This window comes from Amblyraja radiata, chromosome 12, assembly GCF_010909765.2.
Source record: "Amblyraja radiata isolate CabotCenter1 chromosome 12, sAmbRad1.1.pri, whole genome shotgun sequence".
NCBI classification, from domain to species: Eukaryota; Metazoa; Chordata; class Chondrichthyes; order Rajiformes; family Rajidae; genus Amblyraja; species Amblyraja radiata.
In genome coordinates this window covers 59,481,535-59,501,780 of record NC_045967.1, presented here as the reverse complement: position 1 = coordinate 59,501,780, position 20,246 = coordinate 59,481,535, and the positions used below count along the sequence as shown (strand labels likewise).

Here is a 20,246-nt window from a genome sequence, read left to right as displayed (position 1 = left end):
GGTATATTTCCCTAAAAAAACTCAGAGATTTGTTTTCCAATTTCTACAGGGGAATTGCAGCATCAATGAATGCGTTGCACAGATCACTCGAAAACTCAGATATGCGATTGGAGCCAGCAATAAATGTTGTGAGGAGACAACCTTGTGTATTTCCTACCTTCTGTTTCTCTGTCACCAACTTGTGTTTAGCTGTCTATACATGCATGGAAATGAAATATTTTTTCTCATGATTCACTGTTTTCTCACATACATTGCAAAACATAGCACAGTTGTTTGTAGAGAATATATCACTCCCGTACACTCTCACCAAATCGTTCAGTTTTTTACAGGGTGTTGACTTGACTTTAGGCATTTTTGATGCTTGCAAGGGTAGACCCTACAGGAGCGGGGATGCAGACTTCTACAGGCAGGCCAAGTACAAGCTAAGAAGAGGAATCAGAGCTGCCAAGGAAAGGTACTCTGAGAGGTTGAGGTGCAAGTTCTCAGCAAATGACTCTTCTTCAGTGTGGAAGAGCTTGCACGAATTCACAAGCTACAAGAGGAAAACCCCTTGCTCCTTGGACAATCGTCAGCTGACCAACGACCTGAACGAGTTCTACTGCAGTTTCGATAAACAGAATTATAACCCTGGTAACCCCAACCAACACTTCACACCTACTCACAGCTTGACTGCAGTTTGCAAAGACTGGACCCTTCCCCACCTACTCCTCCCCAATCACCACTTCACACCTACTTAAAGCATGACTCCAGTTTGCAAAGACTGGACCCTTTCCCATGCACCTCTCTTCAATCACCACTGAACACCCACTTACAGCCAGGTTTTGCCCCGGTGGTGTAAATGTTCTTGTAAGTTACGTTAAAACAGCAAAAAAGGCTGATTTAGGCACTCGATCGTTAAAAAGGCATTATCTTACTGAAATCATCAAAAAAAGGCATGAAAAGGCACATGGAATTTATGGCAAAATCCTGGCTCTACTCATCACATAATTTAATCAGTTATACAGTGTGAAACAGGGTCATTCGGCCCAACTTGCCCACAAAACACTCTATAGTCAATGGTCAATTGTGCTTTTTATTCTCACATTTGTTACTTGTGAGCACATTGAAATTATGTTCCTTCTACACGTCCTCCTTGCCTGTGTTTGACCCATATCCATCCTAACCTGTCCTATCCATGTACCTGTCTAAATGTTTCTTAAACATTGCAATAGTACCAGCCTCAACTATCTCTTCCGGCAGCTTGTTCCATACACCCACCACACTTTGTGTGGAAAATCTTACCCTTCAGTACCTATAAAAATCTTTCCCCCTTCACCTTAAACCTATGTCCTCTGGCACTTGATTCACATACTCTGGGCAAAAGATTCTGTGCATCTACCCAATCTATTCCAGTCATGCTTTTACACACCTCTATAGGATCATTATACACCTGAATAGGTTAATTGTACACCTCTATAGGATCATTATACACCTCTATATGGTCATTATACACCTCTATAAGATCAGTCCTTTATCCAAACTAAATTCAAGATATATCGTAGCGGCTCGTTATGCCAGCCGTAGGTATTCGGGGCATCAGGTAAGTCAGGACGTTTTTTCCAGCCTGATATAAAATGTCCAGGAATATAAAAATAGTCGGGAGGATGCTCCGAGTACCTACGGCTGGTTTATAATATATTACGGACTCCTCCGGACCTGTTACGAACATTCTGCGAGTTTGAATCAAGGGGAAAACTCGGGAGAATTTGTGAATTACCTCGTAAAGTGGGAACCAATTTGCTCAGTGGAATATTTAGAACTGTCTGCAGTCTGAACAAATTACGCCTCTCATCATTTATTTGTCCCCCATATCTGTAGAGTCTTGATGACAAACCAATGTTTTCTATATTTTATTGAACAATTACCACCTACGACACATTACCCTGGATTTCACGCTCAATGTAACGGATGACTTTGACTTGTACAGTCTGTGGAATGAGGTGCTGCCCATTGATGAAAATGTGTGTAAATACTATGTGCATGAGTTGCATGGAATCTTGTACTCTATGGAGCACCTTCGCAACCTGTGGGAAGGTACAATGCATTTCTGCAGGACAGACAACTCTCTTTTGGTGTTTCTCATGTATTGAGATACACTGTGCTGCACAACAAAATGTAAGAAAAACATCAGACCACAATATTTGCATTTCTATTGAGGTTTTATCTTGAATAATCAGAAGGCACAGATATGTATTGATGAGAGAAATATTTGGAATAGTGTATGTTAATCACAGAGCGTTTTTGAATACATCAGATCGCTAACATACATTGTGCTGAAAATCAGAATTAATACAGTTCATTAGTTCCTGGAGCAGAATTAGGCCATTCGTCCCATCAAGTCTATTCCACCATTCAATCATGGCTGATCTATCTTTCCCGTACAACATGTGCCAGATGGGTATTTACAATTAAGTTTTAAAGCTACGCAAGGCCATTATTTTTACATAATGCAATTCCTTTCAATAATTCATCATATTTTGTCATGTTATCTATTGATATTTCTGTGATAAATTTATATTTTTTACCCATGTTAATAAAAATGTCAAAAGATTGTTTAGTTGTGTTGCATAGTTATTGTCTGTATAATTATTAGTTTTACCCCCATCTCCGTGTGTTAATATCAACCTCTAAAGGAAGAACAAACTAAAATTGTTTTAGCATTTTAATAGTTCTTCAATTATTCTCAATGGCATTCAAGGTTTTTAAAGACCATAACAGCTTCCTGCATGTGGATGTGCCTCACATATAAGTAAGGATTCTTTAGTAATTTCTGTGATTGAGGCTTCTTCATCATTGTGATGCAATGGAACTTCAACACGCACTGCCCTCCGTATACAAGACCTTGCCAATGGTCACTGGGCCAACTTCCTGAAGTACAATCCATTCATACATCAGATTGGTGAAAAGTCACAGGTCAACGAGACAAGAACCTAGCTGGGAAAATCTGACCCACATTAAACCTCAGAGGTTTGTAGTGATGGTGAATTTGCATTTTCCAATCATTTGTGTGCTTTACTACACTTATTTTGTGCTAAAAATCCCCAGCGTTTCAGCTGCATTTTATGGCTGTCAAATTGGCTGCTAACTGTAAGGTGCTGTTGCTTGGTACCTTGCAATGGCGGATGTCAGCACTTTCATATGAAGAAAGACTGCATAGACTCGGCTTGTACTCGCTAGAATTTAGAAGATTGAGGGGGGATCTTATGGAAACTTACAAAATTCTTAAGGGGTTGGACAGGCTAGATGCAGAAAGATTGTTCCCGATGTTGGGGAAGTCCAGAACAAGGGGTCACAGTTTAAGGATAAGGGGGAAATCTTTTAGGACCGAGATGAGGAAAACATTTTTCACACAGAGAGTGGTGAATCTCTGGAATTCTCTGCCACAGAAGTTAGTTGAGGCCAGTTCATTGGCTGTATTTAAGAGGGAGTTAGATGTGGCCATTGTGGCTAGAGCAGGGGGTATGGAGAGAAGGCAGGTACAGGATACTGAGTTGGATGATCAGCCATGATCATATTGAATGGCGGTGCAGGCTTGAAGGGCCGAATGGCCTACTCCTGCACCTATTTTCTATGTTTCAATGTCTAACAGGTAGGTCTGCTGTCCCTCAGCGTCAGAGACCCGGGTTTGATCCTTACCACGGGTGCAGCCTGTGTGAAGTTTGCATGGTTTCCATGTGAGCATGTGGGTTTTCTCCAGGTGCTCAGGTTTCTACCCACAAAGACGTGTAGGATTGTAGGTTAATTGGCCTCTGTAAAATATCCTCTAGTGTGGAGTGAGTGGATGAGAGAGTGCGGTAAAGTCGACCTAGTGTGAAACTGTGATCAATGGTCGGTGTGGAATTGGTGGGCTGAGGGACCTGTTTCCATCTGTATCTCTAAACTGAAAGTTCACAAAACTGTGCCTTCTATAGGCCCATGCTGAATAACATTTCACCTTGATTGTTACAGAGCTTCTGAATTTCTGGAAGTACCACCTGTACATCTCACTGGTGGTTCTTGGTCATCATAAATATACTATCACTCTTGTATTTATCCAGCAAGATTTGACATTAGACTTCTTCAATCTATTGACTTATTTCAATCTATTGAAAGTAAGCATGCAGGTACAGCAGGCAGAGAAGAAAGCTACTGGCATGTTGGCCTTCATTGTGTGAGGATTTGGTTTAGGAGCAAGGAGGTCCTACTGCAGTTGTACAGGGCCCTTGAGAGACCACACCTGGAGTATCGTGTGCAAATTTGGTCTACTAATTTGAGGAAGGACATTCTTGCTATTGAGGGAGTGCAGAGTATGTTCACAAGGTTAATCTCCGGGATGGCAGGACTGTCATAAAAGGAAAGATTGGAAAGACTGGGCTTGTATTTATTATATAAATAAAATTATAAACGGACTGGACAAGCTAGATGCAGAAAAAATGTTCCCAATGTTGGCGCGGGGGGGGGGGGGGGGGGGGGGGGGGGGGTCCAGAATCAGGGGAATAAAGGGGAGACCATTTAAAACTGAGATGAGAAAAAACTTTTTCACCCAGAGAGTTGTGAATTCGTGGAAGTCGCTGCCACGGAAGGTAGTGGAGGCCAATACACTGGATGAATTTAAAAGAGAGTTAGATATAGCTCTTGGGGCCAGTGGAATCAAGGGGAATGTGGAGAAGGCAGGCACAGGTTACTGATTGTGGATGATCAGCCATGATCATCATGAATGGTGGTGTTGGCTTGAAGGGCCAAAAAGCCTCCTCCTGCACCTATTTCCTATGTTTCTTTGTTTCCATGAATGGTAATGCTGGCTCAAAGGGCCGAATGGCCTACTCCCACACCTATTTTCTATGTGTCTATGACACAACATAAAAGGAACTCGATTAATTGAAAGACGTAAATCATGTTTGATGGTGGCATTTAAAGGGCCTTTGGATAGGCACCTGGAGGTGCAGACAGTAGAGGGATATGGATCATGTACTGGCAAATGAGATCAGTTGAACTTGGCGTAATGTTGGCATTATTCAAAGGGTCCGTTCCTGTGCTGTCCCCTTCTATGTTCAAGTTTCAAACGCTACCCTCACCACCCTCTCCGCGCTCTCTGTCAGATCCTTCAGCGCATCTCTCAGGATCTTGAAGGTCATGAGGAATGATGAACCTGCTCCAAAAATGGAGCCAATGACTGGGACAATGTCGAGAGCTAGTTCCAGGGCTGACACGGTAACAACCGCGACTCCCCAACCTATCCTCATAATGACATCTGGAGTTATTTCTCCCAGCAGGGGACTTTTTGCTGCGGCTTTCAGCTCTTCCATGGATTTACCTGTCCTGTTGGCCAGTCGCTGAAGAGAAGCATCATCAAGACCCAGGCATTTCCGGAACTGGATGATTGCTCCAATCAATATCCCAATGTCACAAGCGAGAGAGACTCCAGGGACTGGGATGGCCCCCACTAATCCCGAGATGGTCGCCAATGCCCAGATCCCCTTCTTCAGCAACTCACTTTTCTTCTGAACAATCTCCACGCTGAGGTTGGGAAGGGCCAAGACAAAGATCCTTTTCTTTATGTTTGGTAAATCACCTTCCAGTGCTTCAATTAACTGAACAAAATCATACTGATCCTGTTTAAAACTGGATATCAGGAACACGATGGGATCAGGGATCCCGACCTTCCCCAACGTACTGACACAGTCACTCCGGATCTTTTCCAATTCCTCGTTTTCATCAAATGTCTTCCGTTCCTTCCGCACAGCATAAAGGTCAGCGTCAATCTTAGAGCGGACAAAGTAGAACTTCTTCCCCAGCCGCTTAATCTCCTTGGCAAGTTTTGCATCATTCTCTTTGAATCGAGTAGCTGCCACTATGATGAAGAAATCGTATTTTTTAAATTGCATTTTCCTCAGGTAGGAACCCGCGGTGAATTGTGGGGATCCGGTCCCCGGCAGGTCCCAGTAGCGGACATTGGGCAGATTGGGATGTGGGTATCCGGTTGGCTCCATTGTAGTTTCCGTGGTACCAACCTCAGCCGCTCCCTCATCTGTGCTACGAAGCCCTCTCATGGCGTTGATGAGGGTGGATTTTCCTGCACCCGTCTCTCCCGTCACGGCGATGTTCAGCTCGGTCTTGTCCAGTTCTTTGATCTTATTCTGTATCAAAGGTTGAACCTTTTCCACACCACCCGTTTCAAAGTCGGACTTCAGTTTGCTGAGCTCTTCCTGTGTGAAGAATGTGGGGGTCTCAGACTGAGCCACCTGTTGACTGAAAGGAAACATGTGTTAGAACATGACTGAATGAAACCATGATAGTTTCCAGTTGAAATAGCATCGAAATACATTGCACATTGCATCATTACCAGATATCCTCATGTCAACCTGACCTATTGATTACACAACATGCTAAACAAAGCTTTTTTCACTGTACTTCTGTACACATGCACAATTATAAGGCTAAGTATAGTTATGGTTGATATGCTTTTCCTGCAACAGAACAAAGTGCAACAGATATTCTGTACAGAGTGAGATTCTGGAATGTGCCTGGGTATGGATCAGTTGATGGTGGAGACATGAGAGACTGCAGATGTTGGAATCTAGTGCAAAACAAAAATGCCAGAAGACGTCAGTAGGTCAGGCAGCATGTATGGTGGAGGGAGGTTCTCTGGATGCTTTCAAGAGAGTGCTAGATAGGGCTCTTAAAAATAGCGGAGTCAGGGGATATGGGGAGAAGGCAGGAACAGGGTACTGATTGGGGATGATCAGCCATGATCACATTGAATGGCGGTGCTGGCTGGAAGGGCCAAATGGTCTACTCCTGCACCTATTGTCTATTGTCTATCGTCGAGGTAAGAACTGCAGTTGCTGGTTTATGCCGAAGATGCTGGAGTAACTAATGCTGGAGTAACTCAGCGGGTCAGCAGCACCTCTGGTGAAAAGGAATAGGTGACGTTTCTGGTCGGTGACTTTCTTCATACTGGTCTCCTCATTTTGGATTCATAGGATATAACAATTTGAACATGAATTAATATGTTGGAAGCAGCAAGGGCTCTTAAAAATAGTGTAGTCAGGGGATATGGGGAGAAGACAGGATTGGGGATGATCAGCCATGATGATATTGAATAGCGGTGCTGGTTTGAAGGGCCAAATGGCCTACTCCTGCACCTATTGTCCATTGCACTCTTTCCATGTTGTATCTCCGTCTGCACTGCAGCTTAACATCGTGGAGTTGTCGGCCTCTGGTTTGGGACTTCTCGACTCCAAAACCGTGGAGACTGCGGACTTTACCATCTTGGAGCGGGCGTTCCATTTGCCAGGGGTCAGCCTTTGTTGCTCCAACCTGCGAGAGCTGCGGACATTAACATCGTGAAGCTGGCGGACCCTGATTAGGGACCGGTTTCGTAAACTCCAAGCCGCAAGAGTTCGACCGCCCCAACGTTGGAGCTCGATCTCCAGCTGCGGTTGGTTCGCAGGAGGAAAGGAGTAAAGTGGATAAGACTTTAATGCCTTCCATCAGAGTGGGGAATGTGGAGGAGTCACTGTGGTGGATGTTTATATCACATGTTTATATAGTTGTGTGTCTTGTTGCTTTTTAGGTTTGACTGTGTGGCAAACCAAATTCCTCGTTTGTTGCAAAACCCACTTGGCTAATAAATGACGATCGTGTTCCTGTCTCTACCACTTCTCTGACAGCTGGTTCCAAATACCCACCAGTCATCTTTACCTCTCAACTGGAAACCTTCCAGATTTTAATTACCTGCCCTGTGAAAAAGACAAGTGACCATTCACCATACCGACCGATGTTCCTCATAATTTTATATATCTCTATCTCAACCCGGGGTGATGGGGAGACGGGAGACAGGGTGACAGGGAGACAGGGAGACAGGGTGATGGGGAGACAGGGTGACAGGGAGACAGGGTGATGGGGAGACAGGGTGACAGGGTGCGGCATGTCCGGACCTACCTGGAACTGTTTCCTCCCATTTCCGATCTCTGTGTCTCGCTGCCGGCCTGTGTGATGGTCCAGTGATCCCAGCACTGTGCTGAGGTGAGGTCGGCGATCAGAGCTCTTCTTTGTCCGTGGATGTGTGAGTCTGCTCCTTCAACAGGAAAGTAGTGAGAGAGTGAGTGATGGTTTGTTCTATACCAGAAATCCCTGAGGCTACTGGGAAAATCACCCTTAATCGGGATGGGTTTCATGCAATCTACTGAAAATGGACCTGTACGTGCTGGAGTTTAGAAGGATGAGGGGGTCCTCATTGAAACTTACCAAAAACCTGTCTAGAGTGGATGTGGACAGGATGTTCCCACTAGTGGGAGAATCTTGGGCCCAATGTCATAGCCTCAGAACTTAAGGACATTCCTTTAGGAGTAGGAATTTATTTTAGTTTGAGGCTGGTGAATCTGTGGAAATCAATGCCACTGAAGGCTGTGGAGGCCAAGTCAATAGATTTCCCCAAGGCAGAGATACATTCTTCATTTGTTATGGGGGTAAGGGGTTATGGGGAGAAGGCAGAGAATGGGGTTAAGAGGGAGAGATTGATCAGCCATGGTAGATGGTGGAGTAGGCTTGATGGGCCGAATGGCCTAATGCTGCTCCTTTCACTTATGAACCTGTGTACAGCGGGGATGTCTCACCCCACCTTCCTCAACCTGACAGCGGGAGGTTTGGAGAATTGAGTCCCCCCCACCCCCAGTCGGTCTACAGAAGTAGTCTGTAAATCGGTCAGTACTTTGAAACGGTGACTGACAACCTCATACAATAACTGGCTAGTGTGTAACTGGAAACGCTGTAGCAATCCCCTTGTTAAAACAGTGTCTTGGACTGGAAATCCCTGTTACATCCATCTCTGTACCACCCACTCCTCTGACATCAGTTTAAAGGGTCTCGACCTGAAAGGTCACCCATTCCTTCTCCCCAGAGATGCTGCCTGTCCCGCTGAAGTACTTCAGCATTTTGTGTCTAAACTGAAACATCTGATAGACAACAATGTTACCTGTGGCAAATTCACCAGTGGCAGAAAAAGGATGGCAGGGACTAGTTGGGCCGAATGGTCTATTTCTGTACTGTAAATGCTGCCACTAATAGAGATCAATCAAAATGATCAGGTACTGAAACAATGTCCAGGACCAGGGGTCACAGTTTAAGAATAAGTCCATTTAGGACTGAGATGAGGAAAAACCTTTTCACTCAGAGAGCTGTGAATCTGTGGAATTCTCTGCCACAGAAGGCAGTGGAAGCCAATTTACTGGATGTTTTCAAGAGTCAGATTTAGCTCTAATGGGCTAAAGGAATCAAGGGGCATGGGGAGGAAAAAGCAGGAACGGGAAACTGATTTTAGATATCATATGGAATGGCGGTGCTGGCTCGAACCGCCGACTATTATTACTGCAACTATTTTGCTGTTTCTATGATTCTAACGTGGCACCGAGAGAGGTTTGATATTCTGCAGGGGGTCCCGGGCCCGGAGACAAGTGTCAGAGAGGGGCAGACAATCCACTCCGTTTCCTCGCCGCCCACAGGAGGCCGCGGGGCTGGAGTTTGTGCCGCTCTGGTTGTAGCGGATGTTAAAGCGTCCAGTGACAACAGCGGCCGCCTTCTCTCATTGAGTGCCCGGAACAACCAGACGGACTAGTAACGTGACAACAAACACCAGCGGCCACTCGATAATCCCCTATCATGATTACGAATCTATTTGCAATGAATTCTCTGTATTGAGTGCAACGCCCGCTCTCTGAAACCGCTCCCATTCAGAGAGAACCCGAAGGACAAACAAAGGGTGTTTTGCTGCTGCTGTTAAGTTTCGATTTGCCCAAAACTTCAAGCCCAGACCATGCCGGAAGTAGAGAGCCGCACTGGTGAAGGGGGGGGGGGGGGGGGGGGGGTAGAGAGACTTTACACAGATGTAAGGCTCAAGTGTTGCCGGAGTTTTTCCGTCTATTGTGGGATCCAGTCGCTTTGCAGCAGATCACACGGAGAGCTGACGGGGAGAACAGTGCCGCCTTTACAGTGTCACTCCATCTAACATGACACCGTCGCGCTGAGAACTACGCCTCAGTTTGGTGCTTCAACCCTTGTTCCTAACCTGTACTTCTTCTTGCAAGTGGACCTGGGAGGGGAAAGGTGAACACAACAAAGCAGTTGTGTGGCTCGCGCCTCTCTCTCCTTCTCCCCTCCCGTTTGAAAAATTAATAACAGTGGGAGACGATGAGAAAGAAGAGAGAGAGATAGAGAGAGAGAGAGAGCAGAGAGAGAGAGAGGAGAGAGAGACGAGAAGAGAGAGAGAGAGAGAGAGAGAGAGCAGAGAGACGTAGAGAGAGAGACGGAGAGAGAGAGAGAGAGAGAGAGAGAGAGAGAGGAGCGAGAGAGAGAGAGAGGCCATGCGCTCTCTCCCTCTCCCCTAGCTCCCCTCTCCCTCTCCCTCTCCATCTCCCTCTCTCTCTCTCTCTCTCTCTCTCTCCCCGTCTCACTCACCCACTCTCTCTCTCTCACCCAGTAGCTTTCATGTGATTGGACACATGTTCCTACATGAACCAATTGCAATAATGCGCCTGTTTGAAGCTGGGATCTTTGGTTTGAAGTTCCTGGGGAATTGGGTAAAACCGGATTATTCTCCATTGCGAAATCAAGAGTCAAGAGAATTTATTGTCATGTGTCCCAGATAGGACAATGAAATTCTTGCTTGCTGCAGCACAACAGAATATGTCAACATAATACAGAACATAATACAGGGATAAAAGTTCTCCACGGATATTACGACTTTGATGAAGTTTTCCTCGTCTCCCCGACGCCAGTTCTGCAACACTCTAATAACCGATATCGTTCCCTCGGGAGATTGACACAAAAACGCTGGACTAACTCAGCGGAAACGTCACCGATTCCTTCTTTCCAGAGATGCTGCCCGTCCCACTGAGTTATTCCAGCTGTTTGTGTTTATCTTCGGTTTAAACCCGCATCTGCAGTTTCTTCTTACACATCTTTCCCTCGGGAACGGCTTCATTCACTCTGACACCAGGCCTTCCATAAGCAACAATTGAATGGTAGAGTAGACTTGATCACAAGGGCAAAAATGATCGGAGTAAAATTAGGCCATTCGGCCCATCATGTCGACTCCACAATTCAATCATACCTGATCTATCTCTCTCCCCACTAACCCCATTCTCCTGCCTTCTCCCCATAACCTCTGACACCTGTGGTAATCAAAAATCTGAGGATATGACCTTTAGTCCCAGACTCTCCCAATAATGGCAGACTAGACTTGATGGGCCGAAAAGCCTAATTCTACTCCAGTCACTTATGACCTGATGACATTATTTAGATAGTGGCTTTATCTGTTGTCACGTGTGCAGAGACAAGGTGAGATGCTTGTTGTGCGTGCGATCCAGTCTAATTGTACTCTAGCTGTGGACAGTAGGTTGTGTGCTGGAGTGGGGGTGGGCCTGGCCCAGCGTGATGCCATCGTCTCCTTCCACCAGCGATCCATGCAGCTGCCTATGGGCACCGCTCCTACGCTGCTCCATTCACTTACTCGACTGGTTGTGCAGGATCTCTCCCTTCTCAAGCCACCACTTCTGTGCGCTTAGTTTAACAGTTGTTCCCCCGGGTTTTGCACCTTCCTGTTTCCACAACTTAATGGTACAAGAAATTATTGTTGCGTAGTGTTACGCCAATGTCCCTCTTACAGGGCGCAGGAAGGCAGGGGGGTCAAAAAGTATTTTGGCACTTTGGCCTTCATCAGTCAGAGTATTGAGTATAGAAGTTGGCGGGTCATGTTGCTGTTGTATAAGACGTTGGTGAGGCCACATTTAGAATATTGTGTTCAGTTTGGGGCACCATGTTATAGGAAATATGTCGTCAAGCTGGAAAGGGTGCAGAGATTTATGATGATGTTGCCAGAACTCAAGGGCCTGAGGTATAAGGAGCAGTGGAGCAGGCTGGCACTCTATACCTGGGAGCGCAGGAGGATGAGAGGTAGCCAATATACGTACTTCTTACAGAAGTGTACAAAATTGTCAGAGGGATGGATCGGGTAAACGCATGGAGACACGTGCCCAGTAAAGGGGAGTCGAGAACGAGAGGACATAGGTTTAATGTGAGGGTAATGAGTTACCAGAGGAAGCTATAGAACGGGGTGAAATTGTGACTTTAACAAATATTTGAACAGATGAATGGATCGGAAGGGTTTATGGCCAATGTCTAAATGCAGGAGAATGAGTCCAGCCCATAATGGCAGCTTGATAGTATGGATGTGATGGGCCGAAGAGCCTGGTCACGTGTTGCCCTGCCCCATGGCTCTATATCTGGTGTTTCTAAACTAATTTTGGACTATCATGTACGTGCAGGTTTGTTCTCTACATTTGGATCAGTGTTCACAACACAAAATAGTCTCAAATCCATTATTGCAGTTGTGATGAGGGGATTGAATCTGAAACGCCAGCTCTGTTTCCCTCCACTGACCTGCTGAGTAATTCTTACCAAAGATAGACACAAAAAGCTGGAGTCAATCATCGGCACATGCAGCATCTCTGGAGAGAAGGAATGAGTGACGTTTCAGGTGAAGACCCTTGTTCCGTTTTCATGGCTGAAGCCTCCACATGTTCCACATGAAGTGACTGGGGACAGTGGGGACTCACCTGTAGCGGGCAGACAGCACTGATGTACATCAGCTCAGTGCCAGGAAAGCTGCAGTCTCCACCATCGCCTGCACGTGGCAGGTGTCTCCCACTCAGCTCCACTGGGGCACCGTGCCCAGAATGCGAATTGTCTATGTTTGGACATCCAAGAGCAAAGGGAACATAGAAACGTAGAAAATAGGTGTAGGAGGAGGCCATTCGGCCCTTCGAACCAGCACCACAATTCAATATGATCATGAATCGGTACCCTGTTCCTGCTTTCTACCCATATCCCTTGATTCCGTTAGCCCCAAGAGCTATATCTAACATCCCCCACATCAGATTGGGGGTTGTAAACACAACACTTTAATGATCAAATCCTCAATAAATGTCAACGCGGCCAGATTCCCCAAACATCTGGGAACCCCATTTCCCACCTTACTGCTTCAGTACAAACCAAAGACAAGGCCTGTGTGTGGTCTTCCACTTCATGGCGATGGCAGCTGACCCCCTTGACGTGACACAGAATAGTTATTTAGAGATACAGCATGGAAACAGGCCATTCGGCCCAACTAGTCGAGGGCGACCATCGATCTCACATTCACACTAGTTCTAAGTTATCCCACTTCCTCGCCCACACCCTACGTACTAGGGGTAATTTACTGAGACCAATCAACCTACAAACCCGCACGTCTTTGGGATGTGGGAGGAGACCAGAACACCCAGAGGGAACCCACACGGTCACGGGGAGACTGTGCTAACTCCACACGGACAAGAACCGATGTCAGGATGGAACTTGTATCACCCGCGCCGTGAATCAGCAGCTCTACCCGCTGCGCCACTGTGATGCCCCATTCTCAACATCAATGCCCGGGTTATAGAACTGGGTTGACCACAGTGCCGCACGACCTGGCAGTGATATGTAACCCGTTCCTCCAGGGGAAATATCTGTCTCTATATTCAGCATGTTGAAACACAACCGGTTCTCACAAGTTTCACTAACACGGGTCAGCTGCAGTCATTTTAGTTAACGGACGAATACTAAGAGTTAGGCTTTATATAGAACTTTTATTGTGTATATTTGTACTGAAGCAAGCTTGTTAATTAACAATAGATACAACTCTACTTGTCTAAACAGTTCACATGTGTTGACCCATCAACAGCAACTGTATTACATATCATGTCAAAGAGTCACCTGTTGCTGTGTGAGACTAATCTGATTACACACACTCCCCATCAACAAGTCAGTTGAAGGGAACAGGGTCCACATTACTACACAAGTACATATTAAACCCCCCAATGTGGCTTATTTTACCATCAGCATTTCCTGCTCAATCAACGAGCTGTATGATCAAAGCTGCAATAGTAATTGTCGGTTACATTAGAAACAACGTTTTCATATAATAACAGAATGCTAAATAATACTAAAACAGTCGTGGTTACAGTTTAGTTTAGTTTAGAGATACAGCGCGGAAACAGGCCCTTCGACCCACTGATTACATGTGGCCCATTGATCATCCCGTACACTAGCACTATCCTACACACTAGGGTCAATTTACAATGCTGACAGAAGCCAATTAACACACACACCTGTATATCTTTGTAGTGTGGGAGTAAACCATCGCACCCGGTGGAAGCCCATGCACAAACAGACAGCACCCGTAGTCAGGATTGAACCCGTGTCGCTGGCGCTGTGAGGCAGCAGCACTACCGCTGCGCCACTGTGCCGCCCACATTCCAGTGGGATGTATTTCAGGCGGGTCATTCTCATCAGTTCTAAACATTCTCCATATCTGTTTGTCTGGAGCTGTAGATGATAGACATGGTCCCAGTTCCCTCACAGAGAGTTGGTCTTCTTGCAGATGTATCTCCGCTTCTTCACCTTGGTGAAGATTACTGGGAATAAGACAAGTGACAGGTTCTCAGACACGTTCCCACTTCCCCCCACACTGGAAGTTTCCCGTCCTGGAGAGAAACGTCCTTCCCAGACAGTCGCTGCCAATCACAATCTAATGAAGGCGCTGACTTTCCAGTTCGCATTGATACCAAAGTAGATGCATTGGAGTGTTTTGCTGCTGAATGAGAACTGGTTTATTGTTGCTTGTCGGGTAGTTCTGAGGGACACAAACGGGCTGGTAGAATCATAGACAGACACAAAACGTTGCAGTAACTTAGCGGGACAAGCAGCTTCTCAAGAGAAAAGGAATAGGTGGCATTTCATGTCGACACCCTTCTTCGGATTGAGAGTCAGGGAGAGGGAAACGAGATATATGAAATGGTACAGAGAACAAATGAACGAAATATATGTAAAACGACAAATCAAAACAAGGCGCGATGATGAAGGACAGATAGAGCCCACAATGGTGCATTGTTGGCTATGGGAAAGGTGGTAACGAGTTATACAGACTGTGGTACTCAACAGGACGATAGTGAAACTAGTATGATGTTTCATTAGTGCAGTATAATGTGGATAAATTGATAAATGTATGGTTATCCACTTTGGTGCAAAAACAGGAAAGCAGACTGTTATCTAAATGGTGACCGATTAGGAAAAAGGGAGATGCAACGAGACCTGTGTGTCATGGTACACCAGTCATTGAAATTAGGCATGCAGGTGCAGCAGGCAGTGAAGAAAGCGAATGGTATGTTGCATTCATAGCAAAAGGATTTGAGTATAGGAGCAGGGAGGTTCTACTGCAGTAGTACATGGTCTTGGTGAGACCACACCTGGAGTATTGCGTACAGTTTTGGTCTCCAAATCTGAGGAAGGACATTATCGCCATAGAAGGTTCACCAGACTGATTCTAGGGATGTCAGGACTTTCATATGAAGAAAGACTGGATAGACTCGGCTTGTACTCGCTAGAGTTTAGGAGATTGAGGGGGGATCTTATAGAAACTTACAACATTCTTAAGGGGTTGGACAGGCTAGATGCAGGAAGATTGTTCCCGATGTTGGGGAAGTCCAACACAAAGGGTCACAGTTTAAAGCTAAGAGATTAGTCTTTTTATTTTCACACACAGAGTGGTGAATCTGTGGAATTCTCTGCCACAGAAGGTAGTTGAGGCCAGTTCATTGGCTATATCTAAGAGGGAGTTAGATGTGGCCCTTGTGGCTAAAGGGATCAGGGGGTATGGAGAGAAGGCAGGTTCGGGATACTGAGGGATGATCAGCCATGATCATATTGAATGGCGGTGCAGGCTCGAAGGGCCGAATGGCCTACTCCTGCACCTATTTTCTATGTTTCTATGATGACGAGAGTGGTGAAAGAACGGAGAGAGAGGGGATGCAAGGGTTACTTGAAGTTAGATAAATCAATATTCATTCCGCTGAGAGGGGATGTAACTCAGAGCGACAGGCAGCATCCCAGAAAGAAGGAATGGGTGACGTTTCATGTCGAGACCCTTGTTCAGTGATAGTCAAGGGAGAGGGAGACATAGATATGTGGAAGGGTGAGGCGTGAAAGCGAGAGATCAAAGGGGGCGCTGCTGAAGAAAATTGTAGAATCATAATCATAATCATATTTTATTAGCCAAGTGCGTTTTGCAACATACGAGGAATTTCATTTGCCATACAGTCATCATATCAATAAAAAGCAACAGAACACACAAAATACATTTTAACATGAACATCCACCACAGTGACTCCTCCACATTCCTCACTGTGATGGAAGGCGAGAAAAAGTTCAATCTCTCCATTCACTTGTCCTCCAGCGATCGGGGGCCTCTAACCTTCCGTTGACGGGACGATCTTACTCCCATAGCCGGCGGTGGGCCTTCCTCTTCAGGGCGATCAAAGGACAGACAGATTGTCGGCGAGGCTGCCATCGAAGCACCACCCGGTGGAGAATGTGAATGGGTCATTGTTAACCGAATGGAAGGTGACAAGGAGGCATGCAATCAGTAAAATTCAATCAGGAGGACAGTAAAACCAGTCCGAAAACTATAATAGGAGAGGGATGGAGAGAGAGGGAAAGCAAGGAGTACTTGACATTGGACTCATTAATATTCATACCGCTGGGGTGTGAGCTGCCCAAACGAAATATGAGATGCTGTTCCTCCAATTTGTGTGTGGCCTCACTGATAGTGGAGTAGGTCGCGGACAGAAAGGGGGGGGGGGGGGGGGGGGGGGGGGGTAGAGTAACGGGAGATCACGTGGGCCTGGGCGGACTAGCGGATAGCTCGAAGCAAACAGCATTTATTCAAAGTATGAAGCCCAGCACGACGTGAACTGATGGGATGGATATTGGGGCAGAGCGGTTACTCGGCGCCATTGGTTATAGCGAGCACCTTCTCAGCGGTCTCCACCAGAAGGTTCAGCGCATCATTCAGTATCGCGTAGGTCATAACAAATGATGACCCAGCACCAAACAGGGAACCAATGAATGGGACAAAGTGAAGACCGGCTTCCACGGCTGAAACAGCAACGAAGACCGCACCCAATCGCAGCCTTTTTACTATTACATGTTCAGTTATTTCTCCCAGTAGGGGTGATCCTGCTTTGGTTTTCAGCTCTTCCACAGATGAGCCTGTTCTGCCGGCCAATCTGTGGAGACCAGCAGCATCCAGACACAGGTATTCACGAAAATTGTTTATGGCTCCAATCAATATCCCAATGTCACAGGCGGCAGAGAGACCCGGGACCGGGATCGCTCCCACTCCTGCCGCGATGGTCGCCAACATCCAGATACGTCCCTTCAACACCTCACGTTTCTTCCAAATAATCTCCACACTATCGTTGGGAAGGGCCAGGACAAAGACAGATTCCTTTTTATTTGGTAAACCATCTGCAAGTGCTTTCATTAACCGAGGGAAATCATACATATTCTTCTTGAAATTGGATACCAGGAACACGGTGGGATCGGGGATCCCGGCCTTTCCCAACCCACTGACGCAGTCGCTCCGGATCGTTTCCATTTCTACATCTTCATCAAATTCCCCCCCTTCCAGCTGCACTGAATTAAGGTCAGCGTCAATCTTAGAGCGGACAAAATAGAACTTCTTCCCCAGCCGCTTAATCTCCTTGGCAAGTTTTGCATCATTCTCTCTGAATCGACCAGCTGACACTATGATGAAGAAATCGTATTTATTAAATTGCATTTCCTTCAGGTAAGAACCCGCGGTGAATCGTGTAGTTCCGGTCCCCGGCAGGTCCCAGTAGCGGACATTGGGCAGATTGGGATGTGAGTATCCGGTTGGCTCCATTGTAGTTTCTATGGTCCCAACCGCAGCCGCTCCCTTATCTTTTTTAAGAAGCCCTCTCATGGCGTTGATGAAGGTGGATTTTCCTGCACCCGACTCTCCCGTCACGGCGATGTTCAACTCGGTGTCGTCCAGTTCTTTCACCTTCTTCTCCAGCAGAGATTGAACCTTTTCCACTCCTCCCGTTTCAAATTCGGACTTCAGTTTGCTGAACTCTTCCTGTGTGAAGAATGTGGGGGTCTCAGACTGAGCCGCCTGTTGGCTGAAACGAAACATGTTCGGTGAAAGTTTCCAGTTGAAATGAAACCAACTGAAATAAAGGACAAGCACCTTCTCTCCCTTTCCCTCTTCTCTTCCCATTGTTCCACCTGGATACACCATTTATCCCACAATCCCGCCCTTTCCCCCTTCACCTATATCCATTCCTCCAGCTTCCCATTTCACGTCTCTTCTCTTGGACTAGGAGCGGAATTAGGCCATTCAGCCCATCTATCCCACGAGTTCTCCTTTTCTCAGTCTTTTATTAATAATAATAATAATAATAATAATAATAATAATAATAATAATAATAATAATAATAATAATAATAATAATAATAATAATAATAATAATAATAATAATAATAATAATAATAATAATAATAATACATTTTATTGTCATTGCACATAAGTGCAACGAGATTTGGGTATGCAGCTTCCATCCGACATCCTAACTTAAGTAACTACTAAAATTTAGATTTAGATACGCCAAAAACATGATTTGTACAAAGAACATTATAACAGTAAAATACTCAAAACAGACTAAAGTGCAGATGTGTCTGTGCGACGTGACCATCCGAGGGAGACAGTCCGGGGGGGGTGGGGGGGGGGGGGGGCACACAGCAGGGCCGGTTCAGAGCCGCTATAGCTCTGGGAAAGAAGCTGTTCCCGAGTCTGGTGTGCGGACGTAGAAGGCCTTGTAACGTCTGCCGGATGGAAACAGTTCCGGCCTCCCTTCAATCATCACCCCCACCCCCACCTCCCAACATCCATCAACCTATCACTTGCCTGACTTAGTTCTGCCCCAAAACCTCATCCAGCCGCCTCCCTCCATTCACAATCAGAGTGAAGAAGGGTCCCGACCCGAAACGCCACCTGTCCCCCAGAGATGCTGCCTGACCCGCTGAGTTACTCCAGCGCTGTGCTTGAGGTGAGGGAGGAGAGGTGGCGAAATAACATTGTGTGATGTATCCGGACATACCTGGAGCTGGCATTTTCCATTCTCCTTCTCTGACTGTCCTTGTCTCGCCTGTGTGATGATCCAGTGGTCCCAGCACTGCCCGGGGTGGAGTGGTTTGGGCACCGGGGCTCCTCCTTGTCTTCAGTTGTGTGTGTTCTCCTAGAGGAAAGCAGAGAGGTTGCTGGTGGTTCTTTCTGTAGCAGAGGTGTATGTAAGGCAGCAAAATATATCCCTCTTAATCAATGTACGTCATTTGGCCCAACTGGTCCGTGCCAACACAATGCCCCATCTATGCTAGTCCCACTTGTTCACAATTGGCCCATACCTTTATAAACCTTTTCCATCCATACCACTGTCCAAATGTACTTTAGATGTTGATATAGTACCTGCTTCATTTAGTTCCTCTGGTAGCTCGTTGCACAGACCCGACACCCTCTGAGTAAAAAAGTTACCCCTCATGTTCCAATGGAATCTTTCCTCCCTCACTTTAACCCTAAGCCTCTACCACGGGTAAGAGACTGTGGATTCATCCTCAATTTACCTCATGATGTTATACACGTCTTTCAGATCACCCCTCATCCTCCTGCGCTCCAAGGAATAAAGTCTTAGTCTGCCCAACCTCTCCCCAGAGCTCAATTCTTCGAGTCCTGGAAACATTCCCGTAAATCGTCTCTGCACTCGTTCCAGCTTAATTCAGTTTAGTTTAGTTTAGTTTATTATCACGTGTAACGAGGTACAGTGAAAAGCTTTTGTTGTGTGGCTATCCAGTCAGCGGGAAGACAATCCATTATTGCAATTGAACCATTTACAATGTACAGATACACGATAAGGGAATAACGTCTAGTGCAAGGTAAAGCCAGTAAAGTCTGATCAAAGATAGTCAGAGGGCCCCGGGAGAGGTAGATAGTAGTTCAGGACTGCTCTCTCGTTGTGTTGGGATAAAACGCTGTTACAGTAACTTGCTTTGAATCTCCCAGTGATTCTCAGGAACAAGTTGCATCTGCAGAATAAAGGAATTAGACTTTAAAATTAACCTACGAACATTCCTCTCACCTTCGCTCCCCCCATCCTCCACCCTGGTTGTTTCATCAGCTCCATAGTTCACATTGTTTCCCTTCAGATCACACCTTTCCCGGCATACAATGGGCACCGCCCTGATTTGTTACGAGCCCTGATATGTCCTGGTCTTTTCTCACCTCCAACTCTTCACACCCAC

The 20,246-nt window shown here is 46.1% G+C and overlaps 2 protein-coding genes across 3 annotated transcripts in view; both read right to left on the bottom strand.

Moving 5' to 3' along the window:
- Positions 1–4,840: 4,840 nt before the first annotated feature.
- LOC116979323 (interferon-inducible GTPase 5-like) lies at positions 4,841–8,673 on the bottom strand. The gene is made up of 3 exons (XM_033030929.1): positions 8,642–8,673; positions 7,963–8,098; positions 4,841–6,267 (listed from the first exon to the last, which is right to left on the bottom strand). Exons 2-3 carry the CDS (start codon positions 7,980–7,982, stop codon positions 5,070–5,072), a joined length of 1,218 nt encoding a protein of 405 aa, XP_032886820.1. The 5' UTR covers positions 7,983–8,098; positions 8,642–8,673; the 3' UTR covers positions 4,841–5,069.
- Positions 8,674–16,664: 7,991 nt separating this feature from the next.
- The window catches only part of LOC116979260 (interferon-inducible GTPase 5-like), a 118,587-nt gene continuing 115,005 nt past the window's right edge, over positions 16,665–20,246 (bottom strand). The window contains exons 1-2 of one of the 2 annotated variants that reach the window (XM_033030868.1): positions 19,052–19,129; positions 16,665–18,074 (exon numbers count right to left, since the gene is read on the bottom strand). In XM_033030868.1, the coding sequence (XP_032886759.1) occupies positions 16,871–18,074; positions 19,052–19,071 (1,224 nt within the window). In that variant the 5' untranslated portion in view covers positions 19,072–19,129 and the 3' untranslated portion in view covers positions 16,665–16,870. Of the gene's footprint in view, positions 18,075–19,051; positions 19,130–20,246 lie in introns of those variants that run through there. The other variant, XM_033030869.1, reaches the window with a different exon arrangement.